The 26,675-nt window shown below is 40.5% G+C and overlaps 1 protein-coding gene across 1 annotated transcript in view; it reads right to left on the bottom strand.

Annotated features, from left to right (window-relative positions):
* LOC306838493 (syntaxin-1B) overlaps positions 1-26,675 on the bottom strand; it is a 56,873-nt gene that overhangs the window by 9,632 nt on the left and 20,566 nt on the right. The window contains exons 2-9 of the mRNA XM_079366695.1: positions 19,992-20,066; positions 19,391-19,490; positions 13,410-13,484; positions 6,278-6,351; positions 4,860-4,968; positions 2,033-2,106; positions 297-434; positions 93-203 (exon numbers count right to left, since the gene is read on the bottom strand). Coding sequence (XP_079222821.1) covers positions 93-203; positions 297-434; positions 2,033-2,106; positions 4,860-4,968; positions 6,278-6,351; positions 13,410-13,484; positions 19,391-19,490; positions 19,992-20,066 — 756 coding nt within the window. The remainder of the gene's footprint in view (positions 1-92; positions 204-296; positions 435-2,032; positions 2,107-4,859; positions 4,969-6,277; positions 6,352-13,409; positions 13,485-19,390; positions 19,491-19,991; positions 20,067-26,675) is intronic.

A 26,675-nucleotide genomic window follows, 5' to 3' on the forward strand; every position in this document is an offset into this window, starting at 1 on the left:
TACCAACCCTGCCTTTAAATATGAAAAAATGTTAAAGCTCCATGCACTAATTTTTTAGGCATTGTCATTTTGGAAATGTTTTTTCAAATTACCTTGCGGGCCTGGCTCTGGTATTTGACGGCCTTCTTGGTGTCGGATACAGCTCGCTCCACATAGTCCACGGAGTGTTCCACGTTGTACTCAATTCTGTCAATCATCTCTCCCTAAAAAAGGTCACCCATCCCAAAGTTTAACACGTAAGACCCAAACGATCTCTGAAAGCAAGACACACTTTTTTTGGTCAGCACGTCACAAACCTGGCTCTCGACCAGCATGGCCATGTCGACGAACATGTCGTGCAGCTCGCGGATACTGTTTTCCAGCTTGATGATCTCGGTGTGTCGGGTCTCGATTTCGTTAAGAGCCTGCTTGGTCATTTGAGAGTCCATTTTGATCTGCAGAGGGGGCGGGTTTCATCAAAAGCGTTAAATGACAGATTTTTCATGTAAAGAAAAAAGGGGAAAAAACCTCAAAATAACAAAAAAAAAGAACAAAAAAAAATCAAATACAAACCACAACAAATTTCCAATTTCTCTTTAAAGAAATGTCAAACCAGTGAGTTTAGAGGTACGTCTTCACAACGTAGTCTGACTGGATTAGAGGATAGAGGATGATGCTTCTCGAAGACGCCACTATGTTGCACGTAAAACCGCTCTTAGTCACTATATAATAGTTACTGGCTGAATTGTAAGGTATTCATTTCAACATATTTATTCTACAATGTAAAATAACTTTCTTTGTGTTTATCACTATTAATAACTAGTTTTTATGACCATAGACCATAAATAAGAAGTGGATCTAGCCACCATGATGTCAAACATCTGCTTTTGCATCATTAGTTTTTTTTTTGTTTTTTTTTTACCCCATTTTTCTTTTGTAGCCAGATGTGACTATATTTGGTTTTAGAGGATGGACTTAGAGACTTAAACATTGGGGGCTTAGCAAACGTATTCTTACTCTAGCGTTATCTTTATCTGCAATTGATTGAGTCCTCTGATGTTAATTGGACTGCTTAAAATGTTCTTCCTAAAATCTAAACGACTGACTACTTAGAACGTGAAGAAGAAATTCTTTTCAGGTTGCTGTGGGAGAGACTTTTTAAATCGCAGGTAGCCTTGCTGCAAAGCATTCCCTTTGACTCCAAAGGAGACCGTCGTTTTCAAAGTTTACATCATGCTGAATTGTTCAAGATCTAAAACTAGAGGATCAAAGAATAGAGTTTGTAAGGGAAACGTTAACTAAGGGAATAACTCAACTAAAAAAAATATGCTCAGTTTCTCAGATGTCTCTACGCAGTTAGCCTTTTTTTGTTAAAAAAAGAAAAAGAAGAAGCTTTCACTTTCTCATTGACTTGTTAGACTTGGAGTCTACTCCCTCTTCTTACATAGAGTCCATGGTCATGTTGATGTTGAGCTTTGACTTGAGGACAGTTGACTGTCCAGGAGATCTGTCTTACATTAGCTCAAGTTCTTTTTTAATGACTGAGTCTTTGTCACTGATGTTTCACTGACTTACCTGCGTATAGAGTAACTTAACACCAGATGTAAATCTTGTTTTCGCTGACCTCTACTGGTTAAAGTGGCATTGCTCTGTTAGCCCACCGTGACCTCACAGGTCAATGTCATTTAACCAGTAGAACTCAGTGAAACGATCTAAGCCTGGTGTTCAGTTAGAGCAGTACTGACCACTGATCACAACACCAGGCGGCGCTTTGATCAGCAGCAGTGGAACCTCGCTACGCTAAATAAAATAATAATATAATAATGAAAGGTTCCTCCATTAATATAAGAGCGTGACAGTGCAGTGGCTAGCATCTCACACATCATCCCATCATCCTTTCTGCTGTGATATGACAAAGGCCGTGTTCACTTGATGTCTCAGCGCACCTCATGGCCATTCTGCATCGCCGACAGTTAACCATAAAGATTGACGGTATGCAGAATGGCTCAGGTTAAAGTGACCCGGCTCAGCCCGGCTCAGGTGCGGTGCTTACATCATCGGTGAAGATGGCCAGCTTGCCACTCTCCAACATATCCTCTAGTTCCTCGTTGGTGGTGGTTCTCCCAGCTGTGGAAAGAACACAGAAATAGAGCGAGCGTTAGAGCGAGAGAAAAAACACTTCAGTTCCATAATACATGATTTTCAATGTAAAGTAATGGACTGCATAAACATTGCATGTTGTTGTTTTGACATCCATTGATGCACACATGATAGACTGCTGTGGAGACAAAGCATTTTAGCATCACATTTTAGTCTATTACAGTTGAATTTACCTCGGGATCAATAAAGTATCTATCTATCTATCTATACTGTAGGTCACATCAGGCTAACTTGGATTCTCTCACAGTTGTTACAAAAAAAGTTATGAGCAATTATTCAGTGTAGCAACCAAATGTGCAATAAGTGTTCATGTCTGGTTTGTCAACCACAGGCTCATAAAATGCATCTTTAGCGTACGTACGAAACCCTTTGTCTTGTGTGTCAAGGTTTCCTTTCAGATCACTTTTGAGGTTTCTTTAAAAGGCCGTTAGCTTACCATTTTAGCTTTCTAAAAGTACTTAGTAGTTTCTATTTTAGGACACAAGTTAGCCAATGTTCAAAAGTTCCCTTCATTACTGTTTCAGGTACCCTTGATGTTCTGAAGCTACACTTTAAGATCTGTTTGATGGCACCCTTTATAGCATCTGTTTGAAGGTAATCTGTATTATAAATTTAAAGGCACGATGCCCTAAACATGCTTTAAGGTACATTCTTCATTCATTTTTGCATTTCTTTCAGGGTGGCTTTTAACAAATGTTTCAAAGAACCCTCCCACTTTTCTAACATGGCACCATCCTTTGTTTCAGGCTAACTTTATTATTTGTTTAGTGTACTCTTTAAGGTCGGTAACGAGGTACCCTTTTCTGTTCTGGTAGCCTTCATAGTCTGTTCAAATGGAGCCATTGGCGTTAGCTGCTTAGGACCTTTTGGCATTTCTAGCTTCTGTTTTAAAGTGCCCTTTAGCGTCTGTGTCAAAGTACTTACATTATGATATAAAAGGAAATATTATACAAGTCTGGAAAACAAACAAAATATCTGAAAATGAGTTCCCGACATGAAAAAGTTTTTCTATAAATGATGTCAGCAGGACTCTGTTTACATCAGACAGTCTGAGTTTATTATGTTGTTGCTGAACAACAACTTAGAGAACAGTAATTGAGGCAGAAGTGTGTGTGTGTGTGTGTGTGTGTTTGTGTGAAGGTCAAACCACTGAGAATAAAATATCCGCACCAGCTCTGCAGTGTGTTTGTTTATGTGTCTGAATCAGCTCTATGTGCTGCTGTTTCTGGTGTGTGTGTGTGTGTGTGTGTGTGTGTGTGTTCTGCTTATTTGTCTTATTTGGAGCTGTGTGTGTCTTTGTGTGTGTCGGTGTTGTACGATGATGTTTATCTGCAGACCGAGTCGACCTTGTTTGTTATCTTACAGACAGACATGTTCAAACCATAACCAGAAAATAGGGATGGAAATTGAATTATTCGGTAATTAAATGACTGCTTATGGTAGAAAATGAGATTAACACTCTGAACTGTACTTAATTCTTTGGGTCGGGTCCCAGATGTAGACCTGGATGTGGTCTTTTATTGTTGAGAGAAGACATGATTTAAGTAACATTGTATTTATATAAAAGCCTCTTTAACCTCCCTTTATCCTTTAAGCTGGGACAACTCAGTCTTTTATACTCTATACTATTCATTTCATCTCCATCTGCATGATGTATATTTTAGGGTTTAGGGTGTGAAGCTTTTGTGTTCCACAAAAAACTTTCTGATAGTTACGACTACACAGATCGATTCCTCAATTTTAAAATCTACTAATTGTCAAAGCTAAAATCTTTGCACTTCACAAACAAGTAGATAAAGTTTTGAAACAGTTGCTCTTCTGTAAGATTTATTCACCAACACTACTTGGAAAGGTTTGGTACTTTCAAATATTTGTTGTATTTTTCCCCTTGCATCAAGACAACAATAAATAAATAAAATGTTCTGCCAAGTAAAAGAAAAAGAATCATGAACTATGGCCACGAGAGCCACATTACGTAGAATTTGGTTTGGTGTGCTTTGGCACCCACCGAAGGTCTCTGAGTGTAACTACATGGTCGTAAAACAAACAAGGTGCTGTCACCTATTCGACAACGTGCAAATGTGAAGATCGTCAAGAAAAAACGTTGTGGCGAAAGATGGATTAATTAATTCATTCATTTGTATGCACACTTGAGACATTCCTTGTGTTAGATGCCTTTCTGAAACATGCTAAACATGAGACAATGATGACACAGACAATGATACAGCCTGACGCTACGTCACTACTGTTGTGAGTAATATCTGCAGGGATGTACACTCTGCTTCTTGCTCGGCGGTCACTCTCTCTTTTTTCTCTTCTTAGCTTTGTCTGTCGTCTTCCTCTAAGCGTCTGCCACTGAATAAAACAGTAGTGAGACAGGCTAACTGGCTTCTTTTATAACTGAAGGCGTCTGTCTCTGTGTGTGTGAACTCGAGTGGCGTGAAGCTGTACGCACTTCTCGCCAGATGACCTTGGCCCTCTGCCAAAGTTACAAACGGCAGTAATCAGGACATGTGGTGGACATGGAAGCAACACCATTCTTCTGAGTTATTGTGCTATTAAATTAACCTTTGAAACCACTTTGTAAAGATGGAAATGTGACATATCGTTGGTTTGAACGTGTCATTAAAAGGTTCTGCAGTTGAATGTCATGTTGTGTATTGTACTATGTGTACTGTGTTTTAGTAAAGTACATAGTGTGTCGTATTTTGTGTACTTACTGATCTCCAGCTGTCTCTGGATGCGGTCCTTGCAGCGGTCACGGTACTTGGACTGCGTGGTGTTGTACTCAGTCATCACCTCCACAAACTTGCGTGACAGCGTCGAGTGCTGCAGGACGAGAAAGGGACGGACAAAAGATTGACGTAAAGAAGACAAAAGGACAGAGAGAGAGGAACAAGAAGAGGTTCAGTTCTGTCATCATTAAATGACAAATCCCAGTACTTCTGCTACATTTCCAGTGACAAGACTACAAATTACAGTTGTACCTGAATGCAGCACGACATTTAACATTAGTAAAACAATTGTTAATTGTTGTGTTAGCAGCGATGAGATTACAGGAATGCCAAACTCAGTGGCACTAATAAGATAAATTAACCTGATTTTGTTCTTGCAGACTTTCAAAGTCAAATCATGAAAACAGTAAAATAGAGTAGAGCGTCGATGTTTGAGCTCATGTTTTCACCGCTCATGTTTTCGCTGCACGATATTAGGCAAAGCAATGCAGCAAACTTGATCTACGTTGCTCTTTCTGTGCCGGTTAACATGACACAAGCAAATAAACAAACACGGTGCAGTAAAAACTGAGGGAATAAAATACACAGTTCACAAAAAAGGATTTAATGGAAAGAAAAAAAGAGGTTTCATGGGGACAGAGTTTGAAATTATCAAAAATATTTTTCTGCTTTCGTATCTCAGTACTCATAATGCAGAATTTAAATGTGTGAAATTGGTGTCAATGTATTACTGACTACTGTTGGCTTAGATGTGTTATTTAACGGATTGATGGGACTGGTTTTGTAAGGTGTTGATGCTGCTGTTCTCCTCTCTTCCACCAGGAGGCAACAGGGAGCAACACGGCGGGAGGAGAGGAGAGGCAGCAGCCAATCACAGAGCAGAATACTGTAGGCTCACATCAGAGGAGAGGCAGAGAGTTGATCTGCTCTTTTTTTATTCATTTATATAATGTACTTCTGTTGCAGTGAAAATGTGAATAGAACAGTTTGAGAAATATTCTTCATTTAAAATAATAAGATATTTGAAAAATACCAATAAATGGTCTTTAATTAATTAATTTTTTAAAGAAAGTAATCATTACATGCCCAGTCCAGCTTTTTTTTTTTTGCTTACTGGAGCTACTCTCTTTGTGGGATGTGTTTGAGGCTCTCTGGGCGTTTGAGTTCTGTCTGCTGTAAAAAGTGAGTCAGCATGTCTGACGTGATTCATCTTAACGAGATAACATTTCAATTTAATTATCTCAACATCCAAATGAAACCAAATAAAAATCTTACTGAAAGAAAAAAACAAAAAACAGAATGACGACAGGAGTCGTAGTCAAGCTCAAAAAAAAAAGTATGCCCTCCGACTTTCTTGTTGAGGAATGTGTGGACATCAGCCAGAAACAAATACACGGTCTCACCTGTGTCTTGCGGATCCTGAGGTCCGCTGATGATCTGTTGAGACCCTCCTCCTGCTCGATGCTCTGCTCGATTGCTGCACGAAGACAAACACACACAAACGGGTAAGATCAATCAGGAAAACAACTGCCTCACCATGTGAACGTTGCTTACAGCAAATTAAGCCTTCGTTGCATTCAATGTCAGTCAGATACTCTGTATTTGTTAATGTCTCTGATGATCTGTAGTTACATAAAACAGACAGTGAGTGGGTGTGACGTAACAAGGAATGGATCAAACCAGGAAGGAAAGACTGATCAGTTCAGGACAATAAGTGGCGGAGATGGGCTGCACGTCTCTGTGAAGAGTAGCCCGACCACACCGTTAATACTTAGATCATTTAAAGAACATGTCACAGCCTGTTTCACTGCTGCAGGCTGAAGACATCGACTGGAGCACTTCTTAAAGTTTCTGTACTTATTTGTCATTTTGAGAAGGAAAAAAAACGGTTACCCGACCATAAAATACAAGAATTACCCTCCAACATTTGACTGAGTTGTGAGCGTGTGAAAGCTTCGTTATATTTGGTTCTGTGAGAAGAACCCACGGCTCGGGATTATTTGATAATCGCCCTCTTTCACAGCTCAGCGTTTAACCTGCAGCATGCCCACCTCCGTCTCCGAGGAAACAACACTTCTTCTCCTCCCCCTCCTCTTCCGCCATCAGCATCACCTCATCACTCAGACTTCATTATTCAACCAGGGAGACACAGTTTAATAAAGTGTGTGGATACTCTTGTTTGCAGACACCTACAGAGCTAAGAGGAACACTCAGAGTCAGCAGGATGAGGACGACGCTTCGGTCCAAACAGAGTTTAACCACAAAAACACACAAACGATTCCTCTCGCGCCCTTCACAGGAAACACACCTCCATAAACTACACTGCACTGTTGTACTCTCTGTTAAAAGACCTGAGAATGTAATTATTTTCAGTTTTCACCTTTGTACAGTAGCAAGCAACTCATCTATATCACAGGTAAAAGACAACATGTGGAGTGAGCCGATACTAGCATATCACACCCAAATTGAAAACGTAGCTGATTACCATATATTTGGCACAAGATTTTGACCGAGAAAAAAAAAACTCAACCGTGAGTCAGCTCAGGTTACAGGAGAGTTGCACTTCATATATCTGTTGACGTAAAGTTTAAACAGGGCAACTCAGAAGTACGTCTCAGTTTGACGTGTTTCCTACTAAAGGCTGAAGAGACATGAGAGGAAACCTAACAAACACTAACGCAAGAGTCAATGAACTTCTCCAACCGACACGAGTATCTGTTCTGCTGTGGACTGTGCCGACCTGAGGAGCCTTTATGTATAAGCCAAACTCTACAGCACAGCTCACAATGCTCAATAAATCAGCATCTGTCACAGGGGGTATCTGCATGGGTGAACAACGGGAGGAGGTTTAAACATGTTGTCCATATATATATATATATATATACACACTATGGCTGCTAGCTAAGAGCTGATCAAGTACTTCAGGTTACTGGAGGTCAAGTCCTGTGAGGTCAGCTCAGATCTGTGTCAGACTTACAAAACTTAAAATAATGACAGATGATAATTTATTCATCAGCTGGAACACTGTGTGTGTGTGTGTGTGTGTGTGTGTGTGTGTGTGTGTTTGGACGCCATGGTATCCGGCTGCAGGTCTGTTCTGGTGTCATGTGACGCTTTGATTTCATTTTTTTTCTCCAGCAAGTGATAAGACGAAATCAAACTCTTATATAATGTTTTCCGACCAGTGTGTGTGTGCGTGTGTGTGTCCTGGGTCTTTGCCCAGCTGCTCTCTGCTGGATCCATGATGACTCAACAATATTTCACAGCACTGATGGTGTGTGTGTGTGTGTGTGTGTGTTTGCTCTATTTGTGTGTATTTCTATGTGACAGTGCGATAAAAACTGGGTGAGTAAGCAACAGATTGTGTGTCTGTGTGTGCGTGAGGACATCTTTAGCATCCCAAGCTTCTAGCATAAAGTGATGTTTTTTCTTACATAACAATAAAATAAGATAAGAGACTTTCTGAGACCTAAAAGTTAAATATACATCTATTAGAGAATTTATGGTTCAAAGGGAAAGCTTGACTCACTTCTGGTATTATTCTGTTTCTCTCTGAGCTGCAGTAAGACCTCTGCTGTGTGGCTCCACCTCCCCTTGGTGTAGAGCATGTCCCTTTTCTGTGCCAATATTTTTTTACTTCATAGCCAACTTGACCAGATGTAAACAAAGAGTCTCAGAGGAAATAACTAACAGCTTCTTTATGTGTGAATTAATTTGGGGCGAAACAGTTTTTGTAGCTGTACCACCCAACAGTGGAATTGTCCGGCTGTCTGCATAAACTTCGATGAAAGTCTGCAGAATCCTGTAGGTCAAAAATCACACTATACCTCTCAAGAGTCCTGAGTCAAATCTCAACTCAGAGACATCCTTTAAAATTGTGTCGTGCAAGTTTTCAAAGATCAACTCAGATTAAAATTATCCAGGTCCCTAAGAATTTATTGTTGTGTGCTTTTCTTTAAAAAAAAAAAAAAATTCTGTATGAAGATACTCCCCCCTCCCACTGGCTTCGTTAGTACAAGTGGCTGCTTTGTCCTAATTGCTAGCAGCACTCGTCATGCTAAACAAACTGGGTGCAAATCCGACTTTGGCTTCCTTAAAACACAAGGCTCGCCTGGCAACACAGCGGTCATTAACTGTCTCCAGAGTGAACTTCATTCACCTTCTTGTTCACGAGTCGCAAACTCATTAGTTCAGTTCACTGTTCACAAAACCTACAAGCACTTTCAATGAACACGCTCTGTAAGCAGAACGCTGCTGAAGACATTATATTTCACAACCAGTCCAGATCTTTATGTCCTTAAATCCACAAAAAAAATCTGAGGAAAAAAAAAACAAACACTGAAGAAACTCCCTTGGCATGATCCTATTTTTAACTTCTTGTCAGAATCAAAGTATTCCAGTGATAGTAGTCTGCTCATCCACTGGGACACTTCAAGCTACTGCCAGCTTAATCGACATGCTGTTAGCAGTGCTAATTAGGATAAAATTACAAACAAATATAGAATAAAAAGAATGTGGCCCAAAGCTCACTTTGCTTACACAGTCACATGTTTACATCCCCAAAGCTTCATCAGAATAACAGACAGAAATATGAGTCTGAGTTGTTTGGTATGGACTAATATCATGTTGCGTCTTTAGAAAAATCTATCCTGACTTATTCACCCTGTAATATAAATTATATTACCCGCAGCTCACTGAAACAGAGCTCAGCTGCCTCGTCTGAACACTTTTGAAGAACTTGAACCTGCTGATGGCCATGTGGGCAGAGCCTGTCTCTCTCCCACCCTCCCCTTCCTAACCTCTTCCCCCAGGGACGAGACATCAACAGTGGGAAACAAGCTGCAGAGAGAGAGTGTGTGTGTGTGTGTGTGTGTGTGTGTGTGTGTGTGTGTGTGACTGTGAAAGAGAGAGACACAGGACAATAACACTCAGGCCTTGTGGGGTTTCCAATTATAGCTTTATCTCGAGCATCAACGCTATTCTGAGACTGCATATGTACAGTCTGTGGATGTATATATGTATGGGTGTGTGTGAGTGTGTGTGTGTGTGTGTGTGTGTGTGTAGTCCAACCTCTGGCTGTTCACATTAAAGCAGCAATGTCCTTGAACCTTCAGCATGAACCAATACTGCTGCACCCACAGTGTGTTTTCGTGAGTGTGTGTCTGCCTTTCAGTAGCTTTAAGCTCATTGGCTTGCGTCTGCATGTGTGTATAAGTGTGTGTCTGTGCATAAGTGTGTGTGCTTGAAACTGCCTTAACGATTACAGCTTGATAAATCATGGCCATGTTTCCGAATGTTTTTCTCCTTCCTCTGCTGAAGGTCAATGGTCGCTGTCATCCTGACCAAAGACTACCGTAAACCTTCTAATAAAGGTGCACTATAAAGCTGCTAATAAAACAGTGTTACAGTACGCTATCTAATAAAACACTCTGTTTAAAAATGTCATTGTCTCTAATAAAGGCTTTGTTGCTTCGCCGGCACTTCAAGGTCTCACAAGACATCCTTTCCCATACGTCCCCCAATTCATCCGAAGTTTTCTCTTCCTGCAGATGTTCTGTTATTTAAAGCCTCGCCCGTCTCTGAGCACCCTGCAGAAGGTGAGAATCACAGGACTGCTGGGGTCAAAGTACTTGTACAGCTCAGCTATTGTGTTACCGCTAAGGTCTTAACAGGTCTTTCCTTGGAACTGAGACCCAGCAGGTTTGGGTCCAGGATCGAGCCACATTGATGATTTCCATCCTATTTATCAGATAATTCAGACGTTATTGAAATTCACTACAGCCCCAGATGGTATCAGTGTGACATCCAGCATCCATGTTATTTATCTTGAGGGTTCTATTTAATCAGGATATATCCTTCAACCCCAACATAAAACACAGGTCAAGGTCAGCCTTTTTTTCACGATTGCACTATTGCAAAAATCAGGAACATCCTGTCTCAAAACGATGCAGAAAAACGAGTCCATGCATTTGTTACTCTTTGGTTGGATTATTGTAAATCCCTGTTATCAGGCTTCTCTAAGTCTCTAAAGACTCTTAAGCTGGTCCCAAATGCTACAGCACGTTTACTGACGACGACCCGGAAAAGAGTTCGTATATCTCACCTATATTAGTAGAATTTAAACTATTACTTCTCATCTAAAGAGCTTTTCATAAATACATTCATGAATGGTCATGAAGCAGAGATCCCAGAATGCAGATCTTGCTTTTGGTACCTGAAGTCTTTAAAAGTAGTTGGGGAGGCAGAGCTTTCCGTTATCATGCGTCTCTCCTGTGAAATCATCCACCATTCACAGATCTCTGTTTTGATCTGTGGCTCATTTGGTCGAGCAGGTCGTCTCCTAACAGAAAGGTTGGGGGTTCAATCCCCAGCTCCTGCAGCCTCATGTCACTTCTGTCCTTGGGCAAGACACTTAACCCTGATTAGCTCCGGACGCTTCGTCAGTGGCGTATAAATGAGTATGAATGAGGCTAGTTACTTCTGATCGTCACTTTACATACACAAATCTGAAGCTTCATACAAAGGCAACTGGGATAAAACCAGTCCAGCTGCCTTTGGATCAAGCCTTGGGTTAGGGTTACCATGACCTGGATGACTTAGAACCTACACAGACTAAAGCTGTAGCGGAGTAAAAGCGATTTGAGTTATCAGAAGACGAGAAAAGCTCGATACACGCTCAAGTCCAATTACCAATCTACCATATTTTTTATTTATTTCAATTTATAGTCAAGGCTAGCTCAGGCTTGGACCAGCCTCCAGTTAGGCTGCTATGAGCGTAGATACTTTTGTGCTCCCACATCTTGTAGGAAGGGTTTGAATATTTTGATGATCAGGTCCTTTTGGATGTTGGGAGGTTTTTTCCTGGACTATTGGGGAATTGTAAAAAGGCTGTCATTTTGGACCAGCCAGCTTCATGATCCTTAATCATGTTTTTGGAAAGATGTATCTGTGTTACACCCGTGCTGATTGATGTATCTATACTGATGACAATTACAGCAGAGTTAAAGGACATTAATGTATTTGTGCCATTTAAACTATCTCTGCTCTTTTTCAGACACTGCTGGTCCTGACAGCTTCTTGTTCTGATCTCTGAATGTGTTTAAAGAGTATTCTGCCGTAATAAGACTTCAATGCAGAAACTGAGAAAAAAGAATCACATTAAAGAGATCTTTAAATGAGGTCTCCAGACTCTTATTAACCAGAAGTCATGTCTCCATGAATATTCAAAGAGGTATAATGTCAGATTTTGAAGGGACGCTGGCTGCTACAAGTATTATTCAAGGACTTTTCAAGGTAAGCTTCTCCACTGTGTAACGTCTTATAGAAGACAAGAAGCATACAAGCTGGCATGGCTAATGAAAGTGTCCTCGAGCTTTTCAGGTCGTAACTTACTCTCCAGAGTCTCCCCAAGGCTCAGACAAGCGAGATTTTCAATTTTCAAACTCATTCATCACCCTAGAGTCTAACATTTTTTCCTGTTGTTTTCATTCCATCAGTCGGTCCGACGATGTAGTCTGACTTTACACCGATTCCACTGTAGTAGATGTCAGAACAAAATTGTACGAGTTTGACTGAGGTTGTCGCTTGTCTGTAAAACGTGCCCGCTAAACCGAGTCAGAGCTGTCTTTAGGTAGAAAACAGGAAGATAGTAAACATGGCGCAGCATAACTTAGCTCTTAGCCGTTAGCATACTGCGTTAACATGGCGGTAAGCTCTAATTAACCAATGACTTTCTGAGTCTTAGCTCAGAGGTTGCATCCTTCAAAAGGACCCAGCCTTCATAGGCCTCTCAAATGAGACGTTCTGGTCAATGGAGGACTCCCTCTTTGTGTCACCAGTAAACTCTGCCTGGTCGCCTAGCAACCCTACTGTTACAATGGAACTAGCTCGTATAAATAAGCGCCCATTAAATGCATGTTACTGATACCGACTTTGTTTTCTGATTGATTTATTTGACTGTGAAAGGAAAGCAGGATTAGATTCTCTCAGGAAGTTGACATGACAGTTTTGTCTTTACAAATATTTAGCCTTTCTTTAATTAATTTGAAAAAAAAAAAATCCATGGTTGTGTTAATGGGATCTTCATTTTGTCATGACAGAATCAAAAAGGTGAACATTTTAGATGGATGTGTTGGCCTGCTGTGTAGTCCTTTGTACATCAGAGAGTCTGGTTCAGTTTCAGCTCCTCAGGTAAAGACAGTGGATTTAGTCATTGGGGTGATGTGTTCAGGGACAGTCTGCCGTCTCATCATTCAGCATAAAGTGTAGAGTTCAACACCTCCTGTACCTTTGGTTTCAACTTGTGTTTGTGTGCAGATAAAAAGTCGATTTGTTTGTATGAAAACTCTTTGGCAGAGCTTTGAATCCTGCAGCGACCTCGTCACCTCGTCTGATTCATCACACAGAAACTGTTTCACACCGTCAGCTGGAGCTCATCTGTCTGCTGCCTCGTTTCATCATCTGCTGTTTCTCTTTGTGTGTCAGTGTGTGTGTGTGTGTGTGTGTGTGTTTTCACAGGTAAGTCAAAGAGCATACCTTTTAATTTTGAGCGAACTTTATTGGCTGTCTTCTTGATGTCAGCTGTGAGGTCCTCCAACTCCTGCTTGGTCTCTGCAGAGGGAAATAAACCAGAGACAGTTTGTTAGAATATGAATTCATCAATCAAGTTTACAGATGAATAACTGCTGGAGGCTTTTTAAAGGATCATTAACATGTACAGGGACAGATGGTTGATGTGGGCATGTGCAGTAGCTCCTTGTTCACCTTCTCTGATGACGAAGTAAACCCACCTGAATTCATTAAATGTGGCCACTCTGTGAAACTTTCAACAACAATAAAGAAAAGAAAATCCCTCCTGAAGACAAACAGGCCACCTCCAGGCAGTTTAGTGTGCTTCCAGATCGTACTCAGAAACCATAAACCAATCTGGTCTATAGCCTGGTTTTTCAAAATCGCGTCTGATGATTTCAAAAATTCTACATCCAAAGTATTTGGCTGTTGCTTTTTCATTTTTTCTGCTTTTTTAGAAACCTAGTGTAAAATAAGTAAATATTGGTTTTCATTCTGTGTATGGGATTAGCTATAGCTAGGTGTATTATATAACATTGTTTAGGTTAAGGCACAAATACAACCAAACAGAATCAGGAGTAAATCACAGTAAATGTTGAAAAGCTCGGGGGCTTAAATAACTCTCATATTCACCTTATATGCCATATATGTAGGAATGTAGACAAACGTATTGTAACACAGGGTGTAGTGTTAGAATTGTTAGAAAATGGTGCTTTTCAAATGAGCATATTAATGTATTTTCTTGTTTATTTATACATGTTAAAAGTCATAAATCTAATTGGGGGAAAGAACAAAAAAGGGGCCATCCAAAAAAGCTTTAGAACTTCTTCAAAGCAGGACACTCATCATTTTTATTTCAATACTCTGAGCATATTGAGCTCATTGAAACTCTAACTATAGTACCAGTGTACTGTGTGTGTTACATAATGAAGATGTGTTTTTATTGTTATTATTAATAAAAGAGCCTTGGACTCTGCTCTGAGTCGCTCTCTGTTACACAAACTGAATCTGGCAGCAAAAAAAGGTCAACAGAGAAGAAGAAGAAAAGGATGTGAAGTGGGTGTTTGATGATGTGTGTGCAGAAACAGTAACATCACATCATGTCAGCCATGTTGGAGGGAGGGGAGGCCTAATGTGTGTGTGTGTGTGTGTGTGTGTGTGTGTGTGTGTGTGATAACTGCAGCAGTGCAGTCAGATTTACGAGCGCTGCAGTGCCATTCAGCCTCCTCTACCTCTGACTCACCCTGTTCGCTCCGTCTGACCGCCTCCCTGCTCTCTGTGCTAGCTGCTGCTGCTAGCACATGATGCTAAAGCTTTTGAATGGGATCCTAATGCCCAGTAATAAAAGAGGAAAATATAGATCTCTGTCTATTTGAGTGTCACTGATTGCTGCCAAAACAACTCTCAGGTATTAATACTTCCTGCAGGATTTTTTCTCAGTGTTTTTAACATTATCTCAAAAATGGAGGAATAGAATAAAAGGAACGTGAACAGAAGAACCTCTTGTGTCAGAAACAGAAAATATAAAAATGAGGAATACACATATTATTTTGATTGAATCCCAGTTCATAAATTGCTTTATTATATAAATTGCTATATTTAATTCACGCTGTAAAATTCTCATAAAAAATCTGAACCATCTTGGGTCTGGCCTGTATATGGCCCTTAATGTGTATAATTAATTTCTTTAAAAGTTGCTGATTGGCTGCAGGTGAAAAAATAATATATATGTTTTTGATTGACACTTCGGACAGCCAATAAGAGGCAGAGTCTGGGGGAAATAAAGGGATCATGTGAATAGGAGTTTCAGCGTGTTTATGGTCGACTGCGGTTTGGAAGTAGAATTACATCTGTATCCCTCCACTCTCACTACAACTCCCATCATGCATTATTCAGGCAGAAACACTGGAATGCATTTTGTGTGCCGGTGTGTTGCAACGCAGAGCGGTTGACCCAGAAGTGAGGAGGAGGAGGAGGAGGAGGAGAAGAAGAAATGAAGCGACATGTTTTCACCGCGGGGAGGAAGAGGAGTCTGAACGTCGACTCAGTTTAACATGAAGACTAGTCTGAACGCAACACCGCTCTGATCTGAGTGCAAATATTTCACTCTGATATGACAAAGTCTTCATTACTGCACGCTGTATTTTCCTCTCAGATCATTAACACTTCATCAGTAGTGTCAACTGGAACTCTACTCACTAAACCTCATTTAGATATCACGCAAATTTTGTTTAATTTTAATATAAAATATTTCCAAATATGTCAACGCAGTGCAAAATAACAAAACAAAAATGCTGTTGTGAATTTAAAAATTGTAATTCAAGGCATATCGGGATTTTTTTTTTGTGTTAAGTGTTTGTTGACGAACACGCCTTTGGTACATTAAGTCGCCTACATACTCTAAACTTAACTTTTAGTGCGATGCATTCAGGCGCTGCTTGTCAACAGGCAAGGCAGCCATCTGCTCGGGGCCACAGACCAACTTTTGTATTTCATCAAACAAAGAGAGAAGAGATTCGATCAGGTGTCACTCACATGTTGGCAGATGTTAAATCCTCATCATCTCCTCGCAGGTTAACGTCAGTTTAAACACTTCAACCAGCAGAGACTTCACAGGCAGCATGCAACAAAAAAAGACAACATGGACCAACACAGAAAGGAGGAGGGAAGGATGGAAGGACAGAATGAAGGAACTGAGGAAGGAAGGAATGAAAGAAAAGACAAACGGAAGGCAGAAAGATAAAAGGGAGTGATGGAAGAAAGGGAGAAAGAAGGACATAAGGATGTGTTGACAATACAAGGACGGAGAGCAGAAAAGGGAAACAAAGAAAGGAAGGACAGAATGAGGAAAAATGAGGAAGGAAAGGAGGAAAGGAAAGATATAAACACGAAAAAAAAGGAAGAAGGAATGAGGAAAGGAATGAAGTTGGAAAAGACAGAAAGAGGCAGAAAGGAGAGAAGGGAGGAAGAGGGAGGAAGAGGGAGGAGGGGAAACGAACATCACAAAATGGGATGGAAAATAGATGATGAAGAAGAAAAGGTTCAAAAGTTATAAAACAAAACAAAAACAAAGGATGGAGAAGAAACATATCATTGATCATGCATTAACAGAAAACATCAACATGCAACAATGTAAAATCAAATCATGCAGAAAACAACACATTCGCTGTGTGAAAAGATGTCAAAAAACAAACAAACAGACGTGTGTCTCATTCTGTTGTTATGTAACTGAGGTTCTATGTGAAGACGAGCAGGAAGAAACGCACACAGTCAGAGCCAGCAGGCGTTCATTAAGGAAGTCCTGAGCTGCCAATATTCAAATTTAATCATTTATAGCAGACAGGAACGAGCTCATATGAGGCAGACAGCAGCAGCCGGCCAAAGGAGAGCGGGTTTGTAGCTGGGATTTTAATAATACAGACCTCCTTCTAATTAAAATAGAATTTTATTAATGTAATTAAGAAGTTCTGGAAAAAAGCAAACAACTCTTCAAACATACTATAAATAAAAATAAAAGTAATAAACTATAGGCTAGACGTTGTCACTTTTACTTACTTGCTTTTCCCCTCATGTCCATGCTGGCTTTCATTACATTGTCCTCAAACTTTATTGAATGCTGCTTCAATAAAGCAACATTTCTTTACATGTAGGTGAGGGCTGGACCATTTTGTCTTTCTCATCACCGAGCTGGCATTGAACTCTTTTCCACATGTAGTCTGCAGGTATGTGGTGTCAGGGAAAGTGTTTTATTTTCAGCTGAAAGAGCCCTCATGCACTTGATGATTTCCACAGTTTAAGTACTCAGGCACTTAACCGGAAAACACCTGAAAGTCTGCGAGTCTGTGAGTGCAGAGATGCCAGACCCAGAGAATGACTGATTCATTATTTTTTTTACCAACATAGAGAAAAGCTGCCATGAAGGGCGGGGGTTCACTAAGAATAGATTGCAGTTATTAGCTTCATGACTTGCACATAAACTGCGCGCTCTCTGCTCTGTCTCAAGGTCTACTTCACAAAGCATACAACACCCATAAAGTTTTGTTGCTCCGTACGGTTTTGTGGATTTGATTTGTCAGTATCTCCTTCTTGAGAGACCTCACATGTGTCCGCATGTAGATGGTGAGCTGGATAGTTTGTATTGAATGATGCAGGCCTTGAAACGACCCACACATTTGGATTATGTTTTTGTATTTGTGTCAGAGATGAGTCTCTGGCATCCACGAGCTGCTTTAACCTCTGACTGTAAGATAGATAATCATTTTTTAAAGTCACATTTTCAGAATATATTTACAGCTTTTTTGTAGTTGAGGTCATACAAAGGCAGAATTGATGTCCTGATTTGAGGAGCACACCATGCCTTATGAATACTCTGGCGCAGTTATCACCAACTCTCAGCAGATGCTCATTTTTCACTCTTACTGTGTGTGACCATCAGCTGTGGCTCCTCCCTTTATCCAAATATGGTCACTTCCAGCAAAAAAACTAAATAAGTTAAATTAAAATGAGCATGGTGAAAGTCCTATTGGTACTGTTGATCGTGATAGTAGAATAGAACGGAAAGTATCAGTGTATTAGCATTCTGATCACCTTCAACTGCACCAATCAGATACAAAAGGATAAGAATCTGTAAAGGAGCGGTCTCTTAAAGTGACAGGATGTGTCATTATCTGCCCAGCAACAAGCTCAAGGCTTTCTTGAGTAAAGTCTCAAAATGAAACCTCGAGGTCTCTCTGGCTGCTGATCAGACGATAAACCCAATGGCCATATTTGTTTGGAGATAACCTCAGAGGATGACTATGAACAGGGTGCAGGATTTTGTGCCCCACCCCTGGAAAAAAAAAAAACTAAAAAAAAAATCATCCAGACTTTGTTTTACAGTGTAGTGTTTGTGACAGCACAGACTTGGCTCTGGGCTTCAGCGGTGACATTGAGTCAGCGCTGCTGAGTCACAGTGAGCAGGGTCACGGTGAACACAGCTCTCTCTATCTTTATCTTAGGATTTGATTTTCACTGATTTGTCAGGAGGAGGTGGGCTGAGGTTAAGGAAGTAGATGAAAGAAGGAAGGAAGGAAGAGAGGAAGGAAGGAAGGAAAGATTGAAGGAAGGGGGAAGGAAAGGAGGAAAGAAAATAGGAGGGAGGGAAGCAGGAAGCAAGGAGAAGAGAAGGAATAAAAATGTGATGTTCCCCCATTCATTATTTAGACCTCAAAATGTGTAACAGTGAAGTTTGGATTTTTAAAGAAAGGAAATCAAAGACTTACAGGCATGTTATTAAAAGTTTGTACACCATGTTTGCAACCAAACATTTTCATTCTTAAGTCAGACCCTTATGTCAGTTTTTATGGCTGTCATTCAGTCTCATGTCTTAATGCTTCATTTGGACAGATCTTAACAAGATGCAGTCAGAGATAATGCATAGTGAGCAGGTTGTAACAGTGGAATTTTACCCCAATGGTTGAGCAGAGCCCCAAAGGGAAGCGAAGCATGTTTGTCTGCCACTGAAAGGGGGGTTCGCTTACAAGTTTACTGCAATGAGTTAGAGTCAATGAGCTTTTTTTGACCTGTTTTCACACACGCACGCCTGAGAAATCTGAGGACATTTCAGGATAGCCTGCCCCTGAAGTCTTCCTGAGTTGCTTCTTCCCATATTTCCCTCACAGAGGAACTGGAGGAAGTGGGTATCTCAGGAGGCAGGACATGACATTAAAAAACATTGTGAGAGAAAAAAATAAAGACGGCGGATGAAGAGTCCAACACAATGACCTGCCGTTTTTTGTCCTTTTGTCAACCTGTTTCTACATTGAACTTATCGCTCTTCTTTTTGCTGATGCCAGTGTTCAGAGATTTTAGATATTACCTCTATTCTAAAAATATCTAAAAATATGATCAAGAAGGACATGTCAGTGAAGGTCCTTAAAACTACAGCACTGTTTGAGGGTGAGTCTTACTTTCGTCAGGGTTGGGTGCGGCCAGGATGGCGCTGTGCTGCTTCTTGACCTGCTCCACATCCTCCGACAGCTTCTCTATACAGCCTCTGATCTCCTCCACCTGCACATACACACATCACAGTTACACCTCCATTGAAAGGCAGTTCAGACACTACCAGTAAAACACACCAGTGTCCTGACTGTGTGTGTTTGTTCTGATGATCAGCTTGAGTGTGTGTGTGTTTTTTTTTTCTTCTACTAAACACAAACACACAAGATGATGATCGGCTCCGAAGCTTTCTGCCCTCAGGTGGGAGATTAACACTAAATCTTTGAGGGGAGGTGTGTCCGTGCGTGTGTGCGTGTGTGTATGTGTGTGTATGTGTCTGTGTTTGAGTGTTGTTGGAGTCGATGTCTATCAGCGGAGGAGGATAATCTACCCTCCGCAGTGGACTGAAGGTCACTGCTCTCCCACGCCACACAAACTCCTGTTTTTTTTCCATATGTGCTAAAATATTAAAGAAGGATTTTCGCAAATTTTGATGGAATAAAATGTGAGTATGTGTATCTCATATGTATACTGTGTTATATGTGCATGTGTTGTGTATTTGTGTTGTCTCACCTGTTCAAAGAACTCATCCATGAAGTGGTCCCTGTCGACCTGCACCACCTCCTCATCATCATCACTGTCCTTAGCCTGCAGAAGAGAGAAGAACAATATTTAAGTTTTGAGCAAATCATTTCTGCTCCATGATTTAAAACGAATGAAACATCCACATGGAACAACATCAACACTTTCGTCAAGAAGAGAGTACAACAGTGAAGATGAAGCTGCGTGACCAGACTATATTCAAAATGAGGGATGGCTTCAATAATGTCAAATCTGTTAAGGGCGATCAAAGTCCACTTCCTTGGCTTCGGCACGGTACACTTCATGCACCAACACGGCACACCAGCACAATCCAGAGTGTTATTCTGTATCTGACTAAAAGGAGTCACAAATCAGCGGTCATGCTCTCCAATTTGCGTACTTCACTACGTGTCTCTTTTGCTTTTTTAATTAGTCTTTGGCTGCGGCTGATTAGAGTAACTCAAAATGAGCCACAAAGTCAGTAAAGCAGCTGTCATACTTTCTGTGTTGTTCGCCGATGTGCAGACGCGACTCTGAAGCTCATGGCATGGTGAAGCTATTGTTATTGTTGTGTCTTATACTGTTAAGATATGTCAACGAAACAAATCTGAACAACTGTTTCTTCTTTAATCAAAGCTTTCCGACTTATGCTAAAGTACACAGACAATAGATCTTGAAAATCCTGAGTCGGAACAGAGTTAAATAGACATATTGCACAACCTGCTAGCTGACATTAATGTTAACATTCAGCTCGTCCTTGCTTACATTTTATGTTTCAGAAGTTACCATAAGAAAGGTGTTCATTTATTATAGACGTCCTTAGAGCAACAAGACTTTTCCCGATCATTTTTTTCCAGCATACGTATCTCAACTAAAAACACACACAGACAGACACAGACAGAAACAGAGAGGTGAGTCTAGTTGACATGAGGTCAGCAGGTGAGTCAGACTAAAGCAAACACTCGATGAGAGTAAGCAGTTTCAAATTACACTGATTGGATTTCTGTTATTATTGACAGAGACAGTGTGTAAAGTCTCTCTCACTCTCTCTCGTCTGTTTATGATGACTCCAGGTAATGAACAGCTGCTCAATATCGATGCTTGTATGTGTTGTATAAATAACCTAACATCATGTTTCATCAATGAACTTGATCCTTCGCTCCAACGGGTGAGACGGGTAACGATCCTGTCAGTTCACTGACACTAATTTCAACACAGAAAGCCACAAAAACATCTAAACTCCACCAAATAGCTGACTTCAGCGGTACCAGGTTGATGCTATAGTTAGCTAGCTAAATCACACATGCAAGTCCTCTAGCATGCTCAAAGTCTGACCGCCTCTTTTCTATTTCAATGTTTAATCTGCGACTGGATGCTAATGTTGGCCTCTTTATTTAAAAGAAGAAGGGTTAAGCCTCCATAAGTGTCTTCAACCTACAACTGAAGTGTGCAGGTTAAAGGTATTTTTTTTAGAATTAACAGGTAGACAACTTTTTTTTTTAATTTTGCTGTTTAGTAATATCATAATTTTGACTGCTTGGCATATTACTGGACTGAAATGATCCTTTAATTGAAAATGTCTGGTTTGACAGATGAAGGCTGGTTTAATGGCATGTGGTCTGAGGCTTTTTTGAGGCTCTAACGTGATCCAAAGATAGCCCTATTAGCATAGCAGCTTGCTGGCTAGCGTAGAGCAGCATCCCTGGCTGCATCTCTGTCTCTTTGGTTCTGTTTCTGTTTCTCCGTAGTCTGACTGCAGCTATCGTGTCCCTCTGAGCCCTCTCCCTCCCCACAACCCCCCACCCGCCCTCACCCTGCGTCACACTCTGCAGAGGACATGCAAACACAAACAGAGAAGGACAAACACACTCTCTTGCTAACAAACCAAAAAAGATCCGATATAACATTCACTCTCATGAAGCTCAGACCTCAGAGTGACACTTTCCAGCCAAAAGTAGAGAACAATTAACAAAAGAAAATTACAGGCATGTAAAATCTTACATTTAAGGCATGAACAAAGTCAGGAACACCTGGAGAAGGGGATAATCCCAGGAGCACCTGAATGCAGCAGGAAACACAGAAATGTGTGCCTGGTCCAGGTCTACTCAAGGGGCTGTGGATGCTGTCGTTGGGATATGTTTAGGGTTTGAAAATGTAGCTTAGAAACAGACAGAGTTGTTGTGTCTCAAAAAAAACCAAACAAAAAACCTGAGATGCCATCAGAGAAAACTAAAACAAAAGAGACATTTAACAAAAACAAAATGACTTTTCTCAAATCGAGTTTAAATGATTTATAATTCCGGTTACTTCTGGTTTAGATAATTGTGTGTTGTTCTACTAAATATCTCAGGTGTCTCCACAGAGAGACTGATGTCCTCTTCACTGACCATCCTGCCAGCACACCTTACTGTGAGTGTTCGTGTGTGTGTGAGAGAGAGAGAGTGTGTGTTGCTAATGATGACAGCAGGCTCTGCGTGCTAGCAGTCCTGATGCTCCTCATCTCCGGGATGATGCCAGAGGTCAGAATATTCCACCATCTCACGCACGCTGGCATGCTGTGCACACACAAACAAACAAACAAACAAACACACGCACACACAAAACGGGAGGACACAAGGGAGCTTTGGATGTGCATGTGTGCGCATGTGCCATTCCCTCTTTGTGCTACAGCTATTTATCAACCAATCAATTAAATGTAAAAGAAAAAAAGTATGCTCAGCATAAATTATAAAAGTTGGGAGAAACTGCTGTCATCTGCCTAAAGCTCAAATCCTTACCAACAACACCTGAGCTGGTATTTGTGATATTCATACTCTCTCTAGTCTAAGTATGTCCAACAATGTCTATGTGAGATAAACAGAAGTCTAAAAGGATAAGGACGCCAGTGGCCACATGGTGAGCATGCTCATCCATGTAAAAAGGCTACAGTCCTCAAAGCGGGCAGCCTGGGTTCAAATCCAACCTGGGGCTCCTTCGTGCATGTCTTTTCAAATCTCTCTCTACCTGATTTCTGACTCTATCCACTGTCCTGTCTCTGAAATAATCCCAAGATTGAATCTAAAAAAAATAAAATAAAAAAACAAAGAAGCCTAAAAGGGTCATACAAGTCATACCAAATACCGTACAGGCTATCAGGGTCAATTTAGGAATGGGGACTAATGGAGGTCAAACTGAGTCCTGTAAGGATTATTTAATCAAAGAGGTACACATTACTATCCATGAAGAGTTAACCAGAACTCGTAATAATCCCATATATACCGGTGCAACATATTAGTCCACCAAGGAAATATATTATGGTTCAAGACAATAAATTCACAGTGCAACATATCATGTTACTCGTGTGTGGCTTTCTACTCTATTGTATTGTATTGTACTTGTTACATCTGCCTGTCATACATTGCCAATTCAAGCCGGGATATTTACACCCGTTACGCCTCATATGCAACGTAAAAATAACAGCGGCACAAAGGTGGGGTAAAGTCGTTCTGCTCCTGATCCGGCATCAAAGGTAGTAACCGAGAAGTGATGGGTGGAGACTGTGGCAATGTGAGAGAAGAGCGCTGTGTGTGTGTGTGTGTGTGTGTGTGTGTGTGTGTGTGTTGAAAGCTCCAGCTGCTTGTTTACATGTCGTGCCTTTCATGCCTCTGCCACACAATGCAATGTGTGACCCTGCACCGGGACACCAACATAAAGCCTTTGTGATTTTGATCAAAGGTGCTCTGACGACAGAGCTTTGTTACATCGGGAGTCACTGTCTAAAAAAGGCCTCAGATCCAGTCAGGTCTTCTCAACACCTGATGCTGTCTTTGTGTCACTCAAAGCCTTCAGTAACCCCCTAAAGTCCCGTCTTGTAGAAACCATCACAGTCTCTTTCTATGTGTGAGTGTGTGTGTTGCTGAGCATGATGGGAAACAGATACAATGGCAGCGAACACGTCTGCTCCGGGATGATAAGCTCGGTGACAAAGAGTCGCTGTCAACAACACGTCATGAAAACACACATCATCAGAGTTTAACCAGCCGCTCGGACGTCTATGAGGGATTCACAAACTCTGAGAGGAGCAAGGGCTGATGGGAAATATTTCAGGAGTACTTATCAACCTGTGTGCCATCTAGATGTTTTTTTTCTCCACAAATAAGAACATATTATTGATCTGCTCAGGAAATTTGATCTATTTATTGCTGAAGAGTTGAAGAGTCGAAAATGCATCTTTTCAACAACTTGAAAATATTCAGTTAAAAAAACACCCAACAATACTGAAATTAACAGAATATGATCTTTGAGTTCAATGAACTTACTGACATTAAAATGAACCCTGTATTTAAAATTGATTTTACGTTAAAGTAAACAGTAGACGTTTAATAATGACATGGCTTGATATGCTGCTCTTTATATGTAATTATAATAAAATAGTGATAAAATAAAGTAGTTTTAGTTTTTTATTACATTATTTTACTGATTCATTTGCATTTTAGCTTCAATAAAGTTTGAATTGATTTTAATAAAAAAAATTTAGGCCATAAATAATGTATCAAAATTCAACATGTTTTTAAATGATAAAGTCTTGAATGAGGACAATTCGGTTTTCAAATGTTGTATACAAATTAATAAGATGCCTCCCGAGCTCAGGAGTTAATTAAAACAGTCAGAGCAGGAGGAGCCTTATGAGGGAATACTGTGTTTGTAAAAGCAGCTCAAACTTTTAGATAAACGTGTTGAGTCTCAGAGCAGATAGTTTGTTTTTCCCGATTCCCCCGCAGCACTTAAACGCAGCACTTCAGTGAAACTGGGTCAGCAAGGGAATCACACGAGTACTACTTTCAAATAAACGTGTTTTTTCACCTCTCAGAATTTATGAATGAGCCAAAACATCTGATCGCTGAGGATCGTTCTGTACGGGCGGCTGTCACCTCTGACTTTCACCTGCTCACTGCTGATGTTCTCAGAAGCTAAATCTGCTCCAGAGCCTCATCCTGAAATAACACCTGTATAAAATATGGATGAAAGTTTAGACTGGAAAGGATTAAATCAATGCATATATTGGGCTATTTTGTCTACATTTTAATCATTGAGCCTACATTACCCATTATGCACCAAAACAGAGAGTTGTTCACTTGCTACAAAGTTTTTTTTGAAGGTAAAATATAAACATTGAAAATGAACACATTATTATCAAAATCTAATAATGTGTGGAATTTTTCTTCTCAGAAAAAAAATAAAGAGTGAGACCTCTGCTAATCTATCATTTCCATTACTTCATTTTGTAAGTCACAATGATACTTAAGACAGATTTATTAAAGCGGGAAAAAATTCTATTATACAAAGACGATTAAAAAGAATATGTTTTTCTCTGAACCTACTATTTGTAGGTTCGTGTTTAAGCAATACACACAAACACACACGCGCACACACGCGCACACACACGCACACACAGAGAGCAAGAGGTCAAAGATCAGGAGCCTTTGAGGAAATGGAAAAGGTTTGATTAATAATTAATCAAGGCTGAAGAGTTCTGCTCCAATGAGACACACAGACACTTAAATCTGCTGCTCAGATTCCAACATGGCCGCCAGAGAGGATCCCTGAAACCTAGAACTGAATCACCCTGGGACCACATTGTAGCCAGGTCTATGTTTAAACCTGGTTTACATCAGACCGTTGTCTGGAGCCAAGCGGTATTTTAGGCTAACAAGCTAACTCCAAATTCAGAAAATGCTCCTCATTGGCTGTAGCGAGGCTGATGTCATCACGTGTCACACCTGTGAGTGCGGAAGCTGCAGACGCTGCTGAAGGAGTCAGAGGCCTGTGTGTGTGTGTGTGTGTGTGTGTGTGTGTGTGTGTGTGCAGTAAATACAGAGCAGAGAAAAGCATCAAGTCATAAATGTTTCATCTGCTCCACCTCTGATGGGCTTTTACAGTTTTTGTCCCCCGAGGGTTGCCGTACTGTAGATGGGTTCTGGAGGTGAACCTCTCACAAACAATTATGAATCCTTTAATCTAGATCTTTTTTTAAGTTCAGTGTGGGCATGGTTTAACAGCGGCACTTTTAGTAAAAGAATCTCAGAGTCTAAGAAAACTCTGATCTCCTCCTGAGCTTTAGGTTGTGTCTACACTAAGACGGTTTGTTTGAGCTGGCATTTTTTACCCATTTCCAAATTAAAACCAATGCAGTTCAGTGTTTTCTAGGCCCTTTGTGCCCTGTTTGCTCACAGTGATCTTAACTTAAAACAATTCAACTTCAGGAACAGCACCATGCTCCTCATTGTCCCCTTTGCCTCACCAACCAATCAAAATAAAGAAGAGGTGGGACTTCTGACTTCAGCTTTGACAACAACTATGGCGGAGAAGAAACCAATCACACTCGTCTTTACAAGGGACAACTTTCATGTCTCGCTGGACAGGATTCAACTTAAAGCAAAAACTAAGCACATAACAGACATAATGGTTACTACCAGGGGATGCATGAGCTATTTTTCGTTACCTAGCAACAATGAGTCACACATCAACTATTTGTTTTATGATTACATTATTTTATTATACTATGTTTTGATATAAATATTCAGCACTGTACAGTCTCATGTTAATTGGATTTTGAATTGTGATTGTCCCCGAGGCGTCGCTTGGTTTGCTACAGAGGTCCTTACAGACACGACATCCTAAAAACAGCATTAAATA

This window comes from Symphodus melops (genome assembly GCF_947650265.1).
Source record: "Symphodus melops genome assembly, chromosome: 17".
NCBI classification, from domain to species: Eukaryota; Metazoa; Chordata; class Actinopteri; order Labriformes; family Labridae; genus Symphodus; species Symphodus melops.